The 12,596-nt window shown below is 36.1% G+C and overlaps 1 protein-coding gene across 7 annotated transcripts in view; it reads left to right on the forward strand.

The window, feature by feature from the left end:
• RYR3 (ryanodine receptor 3) overlaps positions 1-12,596 on the forward strand; it is a 193,985-nt gene that overhangs the window by 133,461 nt on the left and 47,928 nt on the right. For all 7 annotated transcript variants that reach the window (XM_014266442.3, XM_074542790.1, XM_074542789.1 and 4 more), the window contains 8 exons: positions 1,306-1,421; positions 1,698-1,765; positions 2,355-2,476; positions 4,745-4,794; positions 5,481-5,541; positions 6,587-6,825; positions 7,773-7,854; positions 11,095-11,225. In XM_014266442.3, coding sequence (XP_014121917.2) covers positions 1,306-1,421; positions 1,698-1,765; positions 2,355-2,476; positions 4,745-4,794; positions 5,481-5,541; positions 6,587-6,825; positions 7,773-7,854; positions 11,095-11,225 — 869 coding nt within the window. The remainder of the gene's footprint in view (positions 1-1,305; positions 1,422-1,697; positions 1,766-2,354; positions 2,477-4,744; positions 4,795-5,480; positions 5,542-6,586; positions 6,826-7,772; positions 7,855-11,094; positions 11,226-12,596) is intronic.

Genomic DNA, 12,596 nt, shown 5'->3' on the forward strand with positions numbered 1-12,596 from the left:
ATCCCAGGAATAGGGGAGCCAAGCCTTAGAGCAGATGTGCAGAAAAGCTCTTTGAATTGTGCAAGCTGAACATGAATCAGAAATGTGACCCTGTGATGATGAAAGCTGACCATGTACCAGGCTTTATCAGTGAGTGTGTTCTGCAGGTTGATGGATTATGAGATTCTCTCAGGATATGTTGTCCCAGTTTTGGTTCTCCAGCACCAAGGAAGACATTGAGAACAAAGTCACTCAAGTGGGAGGCCACTGAGATGCTCTGTGGATGGATGCCAGGAGAGGCTCTGAGGAGTGGTTGGATTTTTTCAGGTTTAAAACAGAAGGCTACAATAGGATTTATATCTGTCTTCAACTACTTCATGCAAGGTTATAGAGAAAATGAGGTCAAACACTAACTCCTCAAAAGTAATAAGCTGTTGCAAGGAAAATTCTAGTAAGATATAAGAAAATATTTCACCATTATTTTTTAATGGTGAGGGTGGCCAAATATTATGCCATCTCCATGGTCATTATGAGATTTTGATCCTTGAACCTACTCCTTCCAATCTTAATTGGCGTGTGATCCTAAAGAATTTTAGAATTTTGGTCATGTAAGTTTCATTTGTACTTAAAATCAAATCCAGTACTTTAAATCTAGGCCCAGACAACCACACGTATGTTTATCCCTCTTTAATATCTTGTATGATCAGCCATGATTTATGTATATGGATTTATACTAAAGAATAAACAATACATGCCTCTTTAGAAATTATTGTATTCTGTTGAAATTTTTCAAATAATTTAATAATATAATAGTTTGTTACTTACATTTCAGTTTTCATTTAGTAGCTGAAGTAATTTTGGCTTTGTTCCTTCATAAAATTAAAAGACAAAATGAAGTTTAACAGTGATCAATGAAATAAAGGGTAGTACTTAGGCTGACTTTGTAAAGATGCAACTGCTGACTTCCCAAGTGCTTGGAATGCAAATGTGCCTGCAGTAAAAATTGAGTGACCAATGCATTACTTTGTTAGGTTCAGATCCATGATGGCTTTGTTTGTGCAATAAGGTAGCACTCTGAAGTTCTTATCCTAGGATGCATGTATTTTGGACACTTTAATCATAAGCTATCATACCACTTATGAAAGTCAGTTCATTTTTCTCTATTTCCTCCTAGATAGTTGATAATTAAGTGTTACCATGGTCATTTTCTCCTTCTCATGAAGATTTACCCCAATAAAAAAATAAGGCATGAAATGCTTTGTAGTACTGTCACCATTTGTACTACTTCATCATCAATGCTACTTCTCTTAACCCTTTTAAAAACAGGGGCCTGAACGACATGGAGTTGGATGCTTCATCCATGGAAAAGAGGTTTGCCTTTAAGTTTCTGAAGAAAATTTTAAAATATGTTGATTCTGCTCAAGAGTTTATTGCACATTTGGGTAAGTTGCAGATTTTATTTTTAAAATAGTTAGAATTGTTGAAATTTAAATATTTGATTGATAGGTTTGCATTTTTAGTGATCACTATTTTTATTGCATTTAAGAAACTTAAATAATGTCTTTTAATTTTCAGATTAAATTATTGACCATTTGTAACTAGCTAAACAGTTTCTGCTCTTTTATAAAACTAATTTTTCAAGTATATCTGAAAGATCTATTGTGTTATTTCTTATTAGACAACTTCTTATTTGTGTTTGCCTTGATTGTATCTTGCAGAAGCCATTGTAACCAGTGGAAAAACTGAAAAATCTCCCCATGACCAAGAAATAAAATTCTTTGCTAAAGTGAGTGATTACTTCATGTTCATATATGTTCCACTATACAGAATATGTAAATGTATAATGTTAGACTGCTTTTCACATAATGGAAATATATATTTTCCATTTTGTATGATAAATAATCAAACTTATCAAACATTTTAAAATTTCTTCAAAAATATATCAGGATATTTGCTCGATTCAAATATTTCAAAATACTCCAATATATCTCTTTTCGTATGAGAAGGAACATAAAATTTAAACGGCAGATTATTCATTACATGATATTAAATACTCTCACTGAATATATAAATTTAATCTGATTTTTGTGCCACAAGATATCACTGAAGTGCATATCATCTAATTAGCAGAAAGAAATATTCCTATGCAGTATTAGATCCAAAACAGATATCTCTGTGGCAGTCTTATTATTTATGTAATTTTGAATACAATTTTAAGACTTCACTTTTTAATTTACATGAGTTTGTGTTTAAAATAAAAAATACAGTTGTTAAAGAACTAAAATTCTTTTTATGAACTTTGACCAATCAAAGCATTGCTGCTACATTTACCATTGTACTCTGTAAAAAATATATTTTGTGTCTATATTTCTTAGGTTCTTTTACCATTAGTTGATCAATACTTTACAAATCACTGCCTCTACTTCCTGTCTTCTCCATCAAAAATCCTCAGTAGCAGTGGATATGCATCAAATAAGGAAAAGGAAATGGTAGCAAGGTAAGTAAAAAAAAAAAAAAAATATCCCTAGTAGGGTTTTATTCAGATAACCAAAGGTCTCTTCTTAGATTGTAGAGAAAAACAGAAAGTTCAAAAGCTTTTTTTCCTTCCTGGAAAGTGAATATTTTATTCTACATGAGAACTGCAGTGAGTGAATAAAATTCCTCATCTTTGTATTCTTCATTATATATTATATTTTTTTAATATATATATGTACACACAATTAAAGAGCTCAGTATAGATAATAAATATTTATTTTACAATATGTAATTGTAGATGATAACATCAAAATACTAAAAAACTATTCTGTGAGCAGTTGAATTACTTAGTTTCTTATGGGATTTTTTTTCATTGTGGGTGGCAGTTTCTGCTTAAAACTCGTTCCACAGTTTGCTCATTTAAATGGTCTCACACTTATGTAAATTTTCAGCTATTAAAAAAGTGCTAAAATTACCATGAGCCAGCTTTTTAGGGGGAAATAGAGATTCTACACAAAATTACTTCTGCCCCTGCACAAGTGTTACTGGAATCTCATAATTTTTGCATCTCTTCACTGTTTGGATGGAACCAGCCACTTGACACAAAGTTATTCTAGAAAATTCTGTTAAAAATACATGCCTTTTAATTTAGAATGCTCTGCCTATATGAAAATAGGAATTTCTCTTTCCTGTGATTAAAATTTGAAAATAATATTAAATAATATTTAATTGTGTTTTAATGATGACTTTAATAATTTGCCAAGTTTTTCCTTCCCCTTGAGGTATGCTACCAGTTACTTTCTTTTGGAAATTTTGTATCATAGTATTTCAAACTGTTTTGCTGTCATGCTTTCTTAGTTTAGCTGTCAGTTTCTCAGATTTCTTTATCTTTCCTTCACTTTGTTGATCAGAGTTAACTGCTTTTTCCAGTAGAAAGTAGATATAAAATTTGGAAGTTAAGGTTATGTGTTATTACATAAGCAGGCCTAGGATTCATCTTCCTAGATTCCACTCTTCAGTTTATCTCTCAACACATTTTTGCATTTCTCTTAATTATTATTACCCTCTGCTTCCATCTTTGTGTGTGGCAGTCCTTATAGAGCACTTGTGTGTAAGAGTGGTAAGTCCCCAAGATTCTGCTTTACTCTGCTCAGACATTTACAAACCTGCAAGATAGTCCTCCAGGAGCTGGGAAGGACAGCTCAGGCTCAGGGGGATGGAAGTGTCACTTCATTTCATTTCATTTCATTTCATTTCATTTCATTTCATTTCATTTCATTTCAATTTCATGCTTCCTCTCTGAGTACTCCTGTTACTTCTCTAAAGTCAGTCACGTCTTCATGAAGATAGGAGGACATGGTCTAGGGCTATTAAAGTGGCTTTAAAAAGGGCACATGAAGAAGTTAGATGTCTAGCACCTGCTAGTATAACTGCAGAAATATCTTATAGTTCTTTGTGCATCTTTCACTGAGAGAAGTGATTATCTGTCATTTTCACCTTATAGGAAGTATAGTATCTCCTTACCATTATGAAGATAACAATAAAAATTTGTGGTTAGTATGAGACCATACCAAGTCCTAAGGTATATGCTTCATTTTCTTATGCCCTAATTCCATTTTTAAAGTATGGCCCAAATGATATGTAAGTCTGCCAGCCGTCTTTGTTGAAGTAACCCCTTTAATCTTTAGGGTTTTGGTGCTATATTCTCTTAGTTATCCCACTATTTTGACAGGTAGGTTAGATATGCAAATATCTGATATACTTGCCAGAAGCTCTTCTAGTGTGTATATATTTAGGATTCATATTATCATCATCAGAGGGTAAATACAGATTTATTTATTCATTTACAAAGGACATCCTTGCAAATTATTTTAAATAGTATGAGGATTTTTTAAATTTATTTTCTGCAGAATGCCAAGTAAAACACTAATATGTTTCTCATTTTTTCTTGTCCTTACAAAAAAAATTCTTATTCAGAAATAATAGCCATAAAGAATGACTCAGCCACACAGTAGACAATTGTTGAAAACGACTGTCAAAAAAGTTTGAGATTTCAAGACACCTCTGAAGTGGTGAAGTATAGAAAATGAAAGATTCAGGAGCTTCAAAACGTTACTCTGCTTAATGCAGTTGACTGCTAATCATCATGTATCACTCAAAGCATGCTTTCCAGGAACTATGTTGTGTTTTCCTTTTCATTTTCCTACTATTCTTTACCTCCTATTCTAAATAAGTTTTTCTTATTATTCTTATCGTCTTGTTTTGCTCTCTCTGTTCTTCTCTACTTTAGCTTGTTCTGCAAACTAGCTGCTCTTGTTAGACATAGGATCTCACTTTTTGGTAAGTAGTTAAGAAGGATCTTGATAAAAATTTAAAGAATACATAACCATTATTTCTCTAACCTGAAGATTTTCACTACTATAGCCAAAATTCTATTAAATGCTCCATAAGCTTCTAGTGAAATCAGTAAGGTCATTGAACATGGCTCTGAAGCTAACAATAAAATACATAAGGTGTCAAAGCAGGAAGAAACAGCACATTGTCATATTTCCAGACTCCATGAAAAAAATATCAGTGGTTTGCCTTTACTTTTCGCTTTTCAAAACTAATCTTACACTAATTACTTTGATTTCTGTCATCCTACTGTTGAATCCAATAGACTAATTTCTCAATGGATAAAAGGGGATGTAAGGAAAAATAACTCCAACAAAGATATTGGAAAAAAAACTTTAAAAAGAAATATAAGTGCTACAAGATACAGAGTTCAGAATTTTGTGAGGTTAGGTGGTAAAAACATGCCCCAAGTGGACTTTAGTTGTTCTGTTTAGTTCCTATATGGAAATTGACTTAAAAAAATGAATAGTAATTTCTAGCATCAGACTTAACTCCCACCTCAGTGACCTAAGGTAGGAGACTCAAGTAATGTCTTGTTTAAAATGTGCATCTCCAGTAAGGCCATTTTGGATCATTATATGATGCTCTGTTTCCTGTGCTATTGTGCTCTCATAGTATCTCTTTCTAACCAGGAAGTGATTCTGCTACAATGGTGAACTGCCTGCACATCTTAGCTCAGTCTCTTGACACACGGTAAGTTTGCAACTTTTGTACCAGCTTCAAACGACTAAGGTTTCACAGAGCTTTTCAGAAGCAATTGGATTGCTTCTGTATTTTTTTAATCTTTATTTGTAATCAAAGATCTTAAGAGCATCAACAATTCAGATATTGCCCTCCACAGTAGGAAATTTTGTCTAAAGTGTTTCACATACATTTTTCTGCTCAATGTCTGTCATTCAAACACTGAAAACACTTGTCAGACTTTCCAAGTTCATTTGAAAGCTTTATGGGGAGATATTAATGACATGGCCATTGAAACTGAATGTAGTGATACCTGCAGATATTAAGAAAGTTTAGTGCATAGTGTAAAATTTGTCATTAGAAGTATGCAGAGCATATTAATATATGGGCATAGTTATATTTACTAACTTTTACTGCTTATCATTAAAGTGATTGTGTAGATTAAAGCAGGAAGAAAATTTTTTGAATTTGAGCTATTTTCTGGCCTGGTTAAGTTACACAGCATCTTGATAATGAACTTATTGTGAACTTGTTGTGAACAACACTGGCATCTTCAGTAGGTGTCAGAGAAGCATGCACGAATTCAATGAATGGGACTGTGATTCTGGCATTGCAGTTGCATTTTCTAGATTTAGGGGCTTTGAAGTGTCCTGACTTACGCACCTAGTTACTGTGACTCCCATAAAACTACAGGGATTAAGAGTTTGGGGGTTTTTAGCATATTTTATAGAGAAGCTTTCTCATGACTTTTGATATTTACTGAGAAGGAATTATCTTATTCAAAAGCAGACCAGAAAAACCTGGAAAGGCAAGACTGTGGAATCAGTCAATAAATAACTTTGTTGTTGTTATTTTGTATTAAATACTCAAAGGAATTCATTGCTTATACTTCTATTTAGATGTAAGTGCTGTCTTCTGTTCTTAATGTGAAGTTCCCTGATACATGCGGGTATCTTCAGCCACTGACAGAATGTAAATAACCTGTACATGTATTTCTATACAACTACTAAATATCAAGACAAAGTTGGTATTTTTTCCCTTATTTTTTTTTTTTCAGAACTGTTATGAAATCAGGATCTGAGCTTGTTAAGGCCGGATTGCGTGCCTTTTTTGAAAATGCAGCTGAAGACTTGGAAAAGACTTCTGAAAATCTTAAACTGGGAAAATTTACTCATTCACGAACACAAATCAAGGGTGTTTCCCAGAATATCAATTATACTACAGTAGCATTGTTACCAATCTTAACATCAATTTTTGAACATATTTCACAATATCACTTTGGAATAGATTTACTTTGTAAGTATTTTATTTTAATGTTGAATTTTATTGTGTTATAATGCTACATATGCTTTTTAGTAATGACTGCATGGATTCAGAGAATGAAATTCTGTTTTCAGTAACATGTACATTTCCAGAATTAATTCTGAAATTAACAACATAGTACTTTATTTCTAGTACATGTCCAAAACAATACTCAATAAGCTTAATTATGTACAATATTTCTTCTAGCATTTAGAGGGAAATTAAAATATGCCTTTAAGTTCTCTCTTAACAAATGTGTGTATGAGACTAGTTTTCCATACAAAAGTACTGTTTCATTATATTAAGCAAGACAACTCACTATAAGTTCCCTGTGGATTTTCTCTTACATGGGATAACCACTGCAGGTCTTTGAATTTAAATTTTCCCTGTTTTAGCGTCAGTTAGTTTAAAAATACTGAAATTACTCTTTGAGACTCATCAATATGCATAATTTTGGAACATAATTCCAGATATTAGAAAGTAATAAACTTTCTAATATCTGGAATTATGTTCCAAAATTATGTATATATTTAGGTCATAATTAAAAGATGGATAACCATGAAAATAATTTCTTTAAAAATATGGAGAACCTTTAGATCGTTTGCTTAAAGGTTAGACACACACACACAGAATTATGTAATTTAGCTTAAAATTGGACTCTGCAAGTGTGATAACCTGGAATATCTTATTAAGAAGCATCTGCTGTCCTCTTGGAATATCTAATGATCTGGTAGGCTTTGGAATGAATGTAGATGATAGACCAGGAATTAGAGACATTGAAGGTAAGTACCATGTGGAGTATGTACACTCAGAATGTTCAGTGACATATGTGCTAAAAGTTTTGGATACTGTTTAAGATATTGCATAAAACAGATGTTTGATATTTGAAAAGTAATCCTTAGCTGAATAAATACTGATAATGTATTTTCATTTTCCTCTAGTGGGTGATGTACAAGTTTCATGTTACAGAATTCTTTGTAGCCTCTATTCCCTTGGGACTGGAAAGAACATCTATGTTGAAAGGTATTAAGTGTAAAACTCAGCATGCAAAATTTTCTTTTCTTTAGGAGTCTGTTGCTTAGGTAATAAAGCATTTTGGATGAAAGGTGAATTTGAAGGAGTGAGAGATATTTAAAATACACTTTCCCTTGAAAATAGTTGCTTAACTTCAGCATTCAATTACACAGGGGAAAAAACTTCAATAGAAGTAAATAACTTATTCTACATATGGCAGTGAATCTGCACAGAGTCTATTTTTCCCATAGGAAAAGCTAAATTTTAATTTGAGTTGCCATTAGGTTCTCAAAGTTTTTCTGCCACATATTGCTGTGATAAGTAGGCTGAGTACTAAGTAGGAAGCATCTGTTTCACACCTAAGTCTATAAAGGGTTCTCAAAAGAGTTGTCCTGAGCATAAAATCCTGGCTTATGTAGAGTATTCTGACAACCATTAGCTCTACAAAGAAAACCACTAGTTACTTGTATTTAAAAATGATCAAGATGTGCAATTCCTTTAAGCATCTAGTTGCTCTGCTATGTTTCAAGCCCCTTCTTCCTATAGAAGGAGATCAAATCTGTGTTAGCTCAGAAAATAGAACCCTTATTGCTTGTCTGTGTATCACAAGACAGGAACCACAATAAGGATAACCCATCATAATACTTGTGAAAGTTTTAGTTTAGGCAATTTTTGCTGCCTTTCTTCTGAAAATGTAAGATCCATAGGGAGAGAGAGACTAAACTGGAAGAAATTCAAGTCTGTGGTCTGGTTAGGAGGCTTTGCCTAGTGTGAGGAACGCTCATCTCCAATTCCTTCCTTCCAGAGTTTATTCAGAATTCTTTCATACAAAATGCAAGAGGTGTCTGGTGGACAGATCTTTCCTCCCACTCTGCATGCATGCACATGTGTGCACAAGCTGTGTGTTCTCATTCAGGCATTTATGCATCCATCTCTAATCACAAAGCTATACTCTTTTTCTTCTCTTTCTGGGCTTCAAAATTCTAAATGCTCCTTTACATAATAGATCAGACAGGAAAAACAGGAAGTGCCTTACCCCTTATCTAGCTAGCAGTCAGGGTCTCCTCACAGGAAATGAAACATGATTGTGTTTGAGCTGCCTTTCAATAAGAAAAGCTCAGAGCACAAGCCTCCACTTGATTGGCAAAATCTGTAAGCACTGGACAACTTCCTTAAACCTATTGAAGCTAGCAGCATCACCTTTGCCTGTAGCAATTGTCTTCTTAGGATGAAAAAGTGATCACATTGGATATATCCAAGGAAACTAATTATTCTCCTAAGGCTGTGTGAGAGGTTTGAACTGTGGATTTCATGTAGTCTGTTTTTCACTAGTCTCAGACTCCTAAATTACAGTTTTAGGCAGACATCAGAATCTAGGTGGGAAGTTGGATTTCAAACACAATGCTTAATGTTTCAGAAAACTTAGAAGTGAGTGATCGAGCTGACTTGAATAGTTATTCAAATTAAGCAATGTTCAGTTTCAGGATGGAATTGCACATTTTTCTCCTAGTGAATTTTGGCAGGGGCATTAAGAAGTTTTACCTTTCATTGCAGAATGAGCCATAGTGGACTTTTCGTAGATAAATCTCTCTTTTTATGGCTGAAATTATTCTGCTGGCTGCAGGGCTCAGGACTAATTCTTAATTCAATTGCTGCTGCTGCTCTGTTAAGGCAAACTTCCTTTGTCAAAGGTTTTATCCTTTGTACAAAAATTGTTTAGCTTCTTAAGAATGTTGGAGTTGTTTGTGATTTTTTTATGAACATTTCTTCTCTAAAAGTCTCCATTTATGATTCATAAATGTTGAGAACTGGATGCAAAATGCTGTAGCTCTTGATTACTTTGAGCCCTAATGCTCTACTCACTGGATACCTTTCTTCATGGTGTTTCACTTGTCTTGGTGCATTAATAGACGACCCTTGAAAAGATACCTTTTCCTCACACATGCCAAGAGTTGCCTTTCCCAATCCCTTTTGCAATCCCTTTTCCCAATCCCTTTTGCAATGCCCACATCCCAGGTCAGGGATCCCAGATCCCAGATGCTCACCTTCACTACCACCCATTTTTCACATAGTGGGTCATGATATCCCAGCATTGGAGCAGTCAGGTCACAAGGGGATGCTGGAGAAATCTATTCACACAGCTCACCCAGGGTCAGGGAATTATCTCTGACCCCGAGTCTTCCTCCTTGTGAGGGCCCTACTTCCTCTTCCTCCCTCACTAAGAAAACTGACTTTGTCTGTCCTGTATTTTCTCTTCTGTGTAGGGGATACTGCTAATGGCACAGGTTGTTCCTCTGGTTCAGCTGCAGTTTGAGTGGCCCCAATGCATTGCTTTCCTCCTTCTCCTCCCCCTAAGGGTGCTGTCTAGTACCAAGCAGTGCCCAAAAATAGTAGCTAGAGTCCAGCATGTTGCATAACTTTGCACCTCCCTGAAACTGCCACAGCAGTTTTCCTTCAAATATTCTGCTACTTTATCAAGAACTGTGGTTGCTCTGGGGTAAACTTAAAAACAATTGGAGCAGAATCATCCTTCAAAGGTTGACTCCTTTTCCTCCACCTTCCATACCCCTTGTGACTATCCACCCTTGGGGCAGATCTTCCCCAAAATACTCTCCTAAAAATCTCTTTTGTAACTCCGTGGTATGGACGAAAGCGAGGGGACCCAGGACACCAAGCAATAAGAACATCCTTCTCTTAACAGCCAGGGGAAGTTCAAAATCCTCAAAAGCAGAGGTAACAGACCTGAAGGAGGTTAAAGGGGTGAAAAGCTGGGGAAAATTATCTGCCCTCTTCTTCCCACAGGCTGGGTACAATTTTTAATGGACTCCCTGAGATAGCGCCCAAGGTAAGGGCAGAAGAGCAGCTCTGAATACACATTCCAAATTATCTTCATTGTCCCTGTTATGTCTGACCCCTAAGGAACCCTGTCCCTGGCAATGACATGAGGTGGCATAGAATAGCCTCTGGGTCCTATCCATGCCAAAAATTAACCTTGTCCTGATCAGAACCAGAACATTGGTGGAGGTGGGGTTTTTAAAACTGTTTTTCTTGCACCACTGTGATCTCCAGTAGTTCTTTTCATCTGATAAATCAATTTTTTCTAAGTTGTCACATAGTTCCTAATGTTTAAAATAGATTTTAAAAATCAGCCATAAATACTAATACTTCTTTTTATCATGTATGCCAGACACTGAAAGCCTGGTGAAACACTTTTCCTCTCAGATGACTTTTAGTGTCTCTCAAATACAGGCAGCGTCCTGCGCTTGGTGAGTGTTTAGCATCTCTTGCGGCTGCTATTCCAGTAGCATTCCTTGAGCCTTCTCTCAACCACTACAATCCACTGTCTGTTTTCAACACAAAGAGTGCAAGAGAAAGAGCAAGTAAGTACTGTTCCTCACAAAAACAAAAAACAAACCCCAAAACCTGTTCACTCCACTCCAACTAAATAATAGAAGTTGTATAATGTAAAAGCCCTGAATGTATGCCTCAGCAGAGAGGTCCTGCTACTGATGTTTCATTGCTTGCCATTTTAACCTTGCTCTGCATTATTGAGACTGTGCCAACAATGTTCTCTTTCTCCTAGTATTTTTTGATATTTTTCTGAACATGATGTTTGAATACTTTTCTAAAGATGCGTACTGTAATATTTTAAACTTAATTGAAGAGGTACATATCTACATTACAAAAACTTTTTGGCAAAATACAGTTGTGTTTATGTAGCCAAATACAAGAGATATAATATCTGATTTAAGTGGACAGGAAAATAATTTCTATGGTTTTGTTGTCTAACCAGTGATCCAAAGCAGTTTGGTGCAGGGAACTCCCAGCAGAATATGATTAATTCCATGAAACCTTGATGAAAAAGGGACCTCGACAAGTTGGACAGATGGGCAGAGAAGAACTGCCTGAAATTCAACAAAGGCAGGGTCCTGCACCTGGGGAAGAATAACCCCATGGACCAGTGCAGCCTGGGAGCTGACCTGCTGGAAAGGAGCTTTGTGGAGAAAGATCTGAGGGTACTGGTGGACAACAAACTCTCCCTGAGCCAGCAGTTTGTCCTGGTGGCTAAGAAGGCCACTGTGACCTGTATTAGGAAGAGCATGGCCAGCAGGTCAAGGGAGGTGATCCTGCCCTTCTACTCAGCCCTGGTGAGGCCTGACCAGCCCTGGTGAGTGCTGTGTCCAGTTCTAGGCTCCTAAGGACAAGAGAGAGATGGACTGGAGTGGATCCAGTGAAGGGCAATAGAGATGATGAGGGGATTGGAGCATCCCTCTTCTAAGGAAAGGCTGAGAGAGCTGGGCCTGTTCAGTCTCATGAGGAGACGACTGAGAGGGGACCTCATCAATGTATACAAAATATCTAAAGGTTCTAATGAACCTGCCAAGAGGATGGAGGCAGGTTCTCCTCAGTGGTGCCTAGCAATAAGAAAACAGGCAACAGGCAGAAATTGATGCACAGGAAGTTCCACCTAACATGAGGAAGAACTTTCCTGTTTGGGTGACTGTGCATTGGAGCAGATTTCTCAGAGAAGTTGTGGAGTCTCCATCACAGGAGACACTCAAGAACTGTCTGGATGCAAACCTGTACCATGAGCTCTAGGAATATCCTTGCTTGACCAGGACCAGATCTCAGAATCATAGAATAACCTGAGCTGGAAGGGACTCACAAGGATCATTGAGTCCAACTCCTGGCCCTGCACAGGACTCCCCAAGGATCACATCGTGGGGCCGAGAGTGTTGTCCAAATGCTTC

The sequence above is a fragment of the Zonotrichia albicollis genome, chromosome 6, assembly GCF_047830755.1.
Source record: "Zonotrichia albicollis isolate bZonAlb1 chromosome 6, bZonAlb1.hap1, whole genome shotgun sequence".
NCBI lineage: Eukaryota > Metazoa > Chordata > Aves > Passeriformes > Passerellidae > Zonotrichia > Zonotrichia albicollis.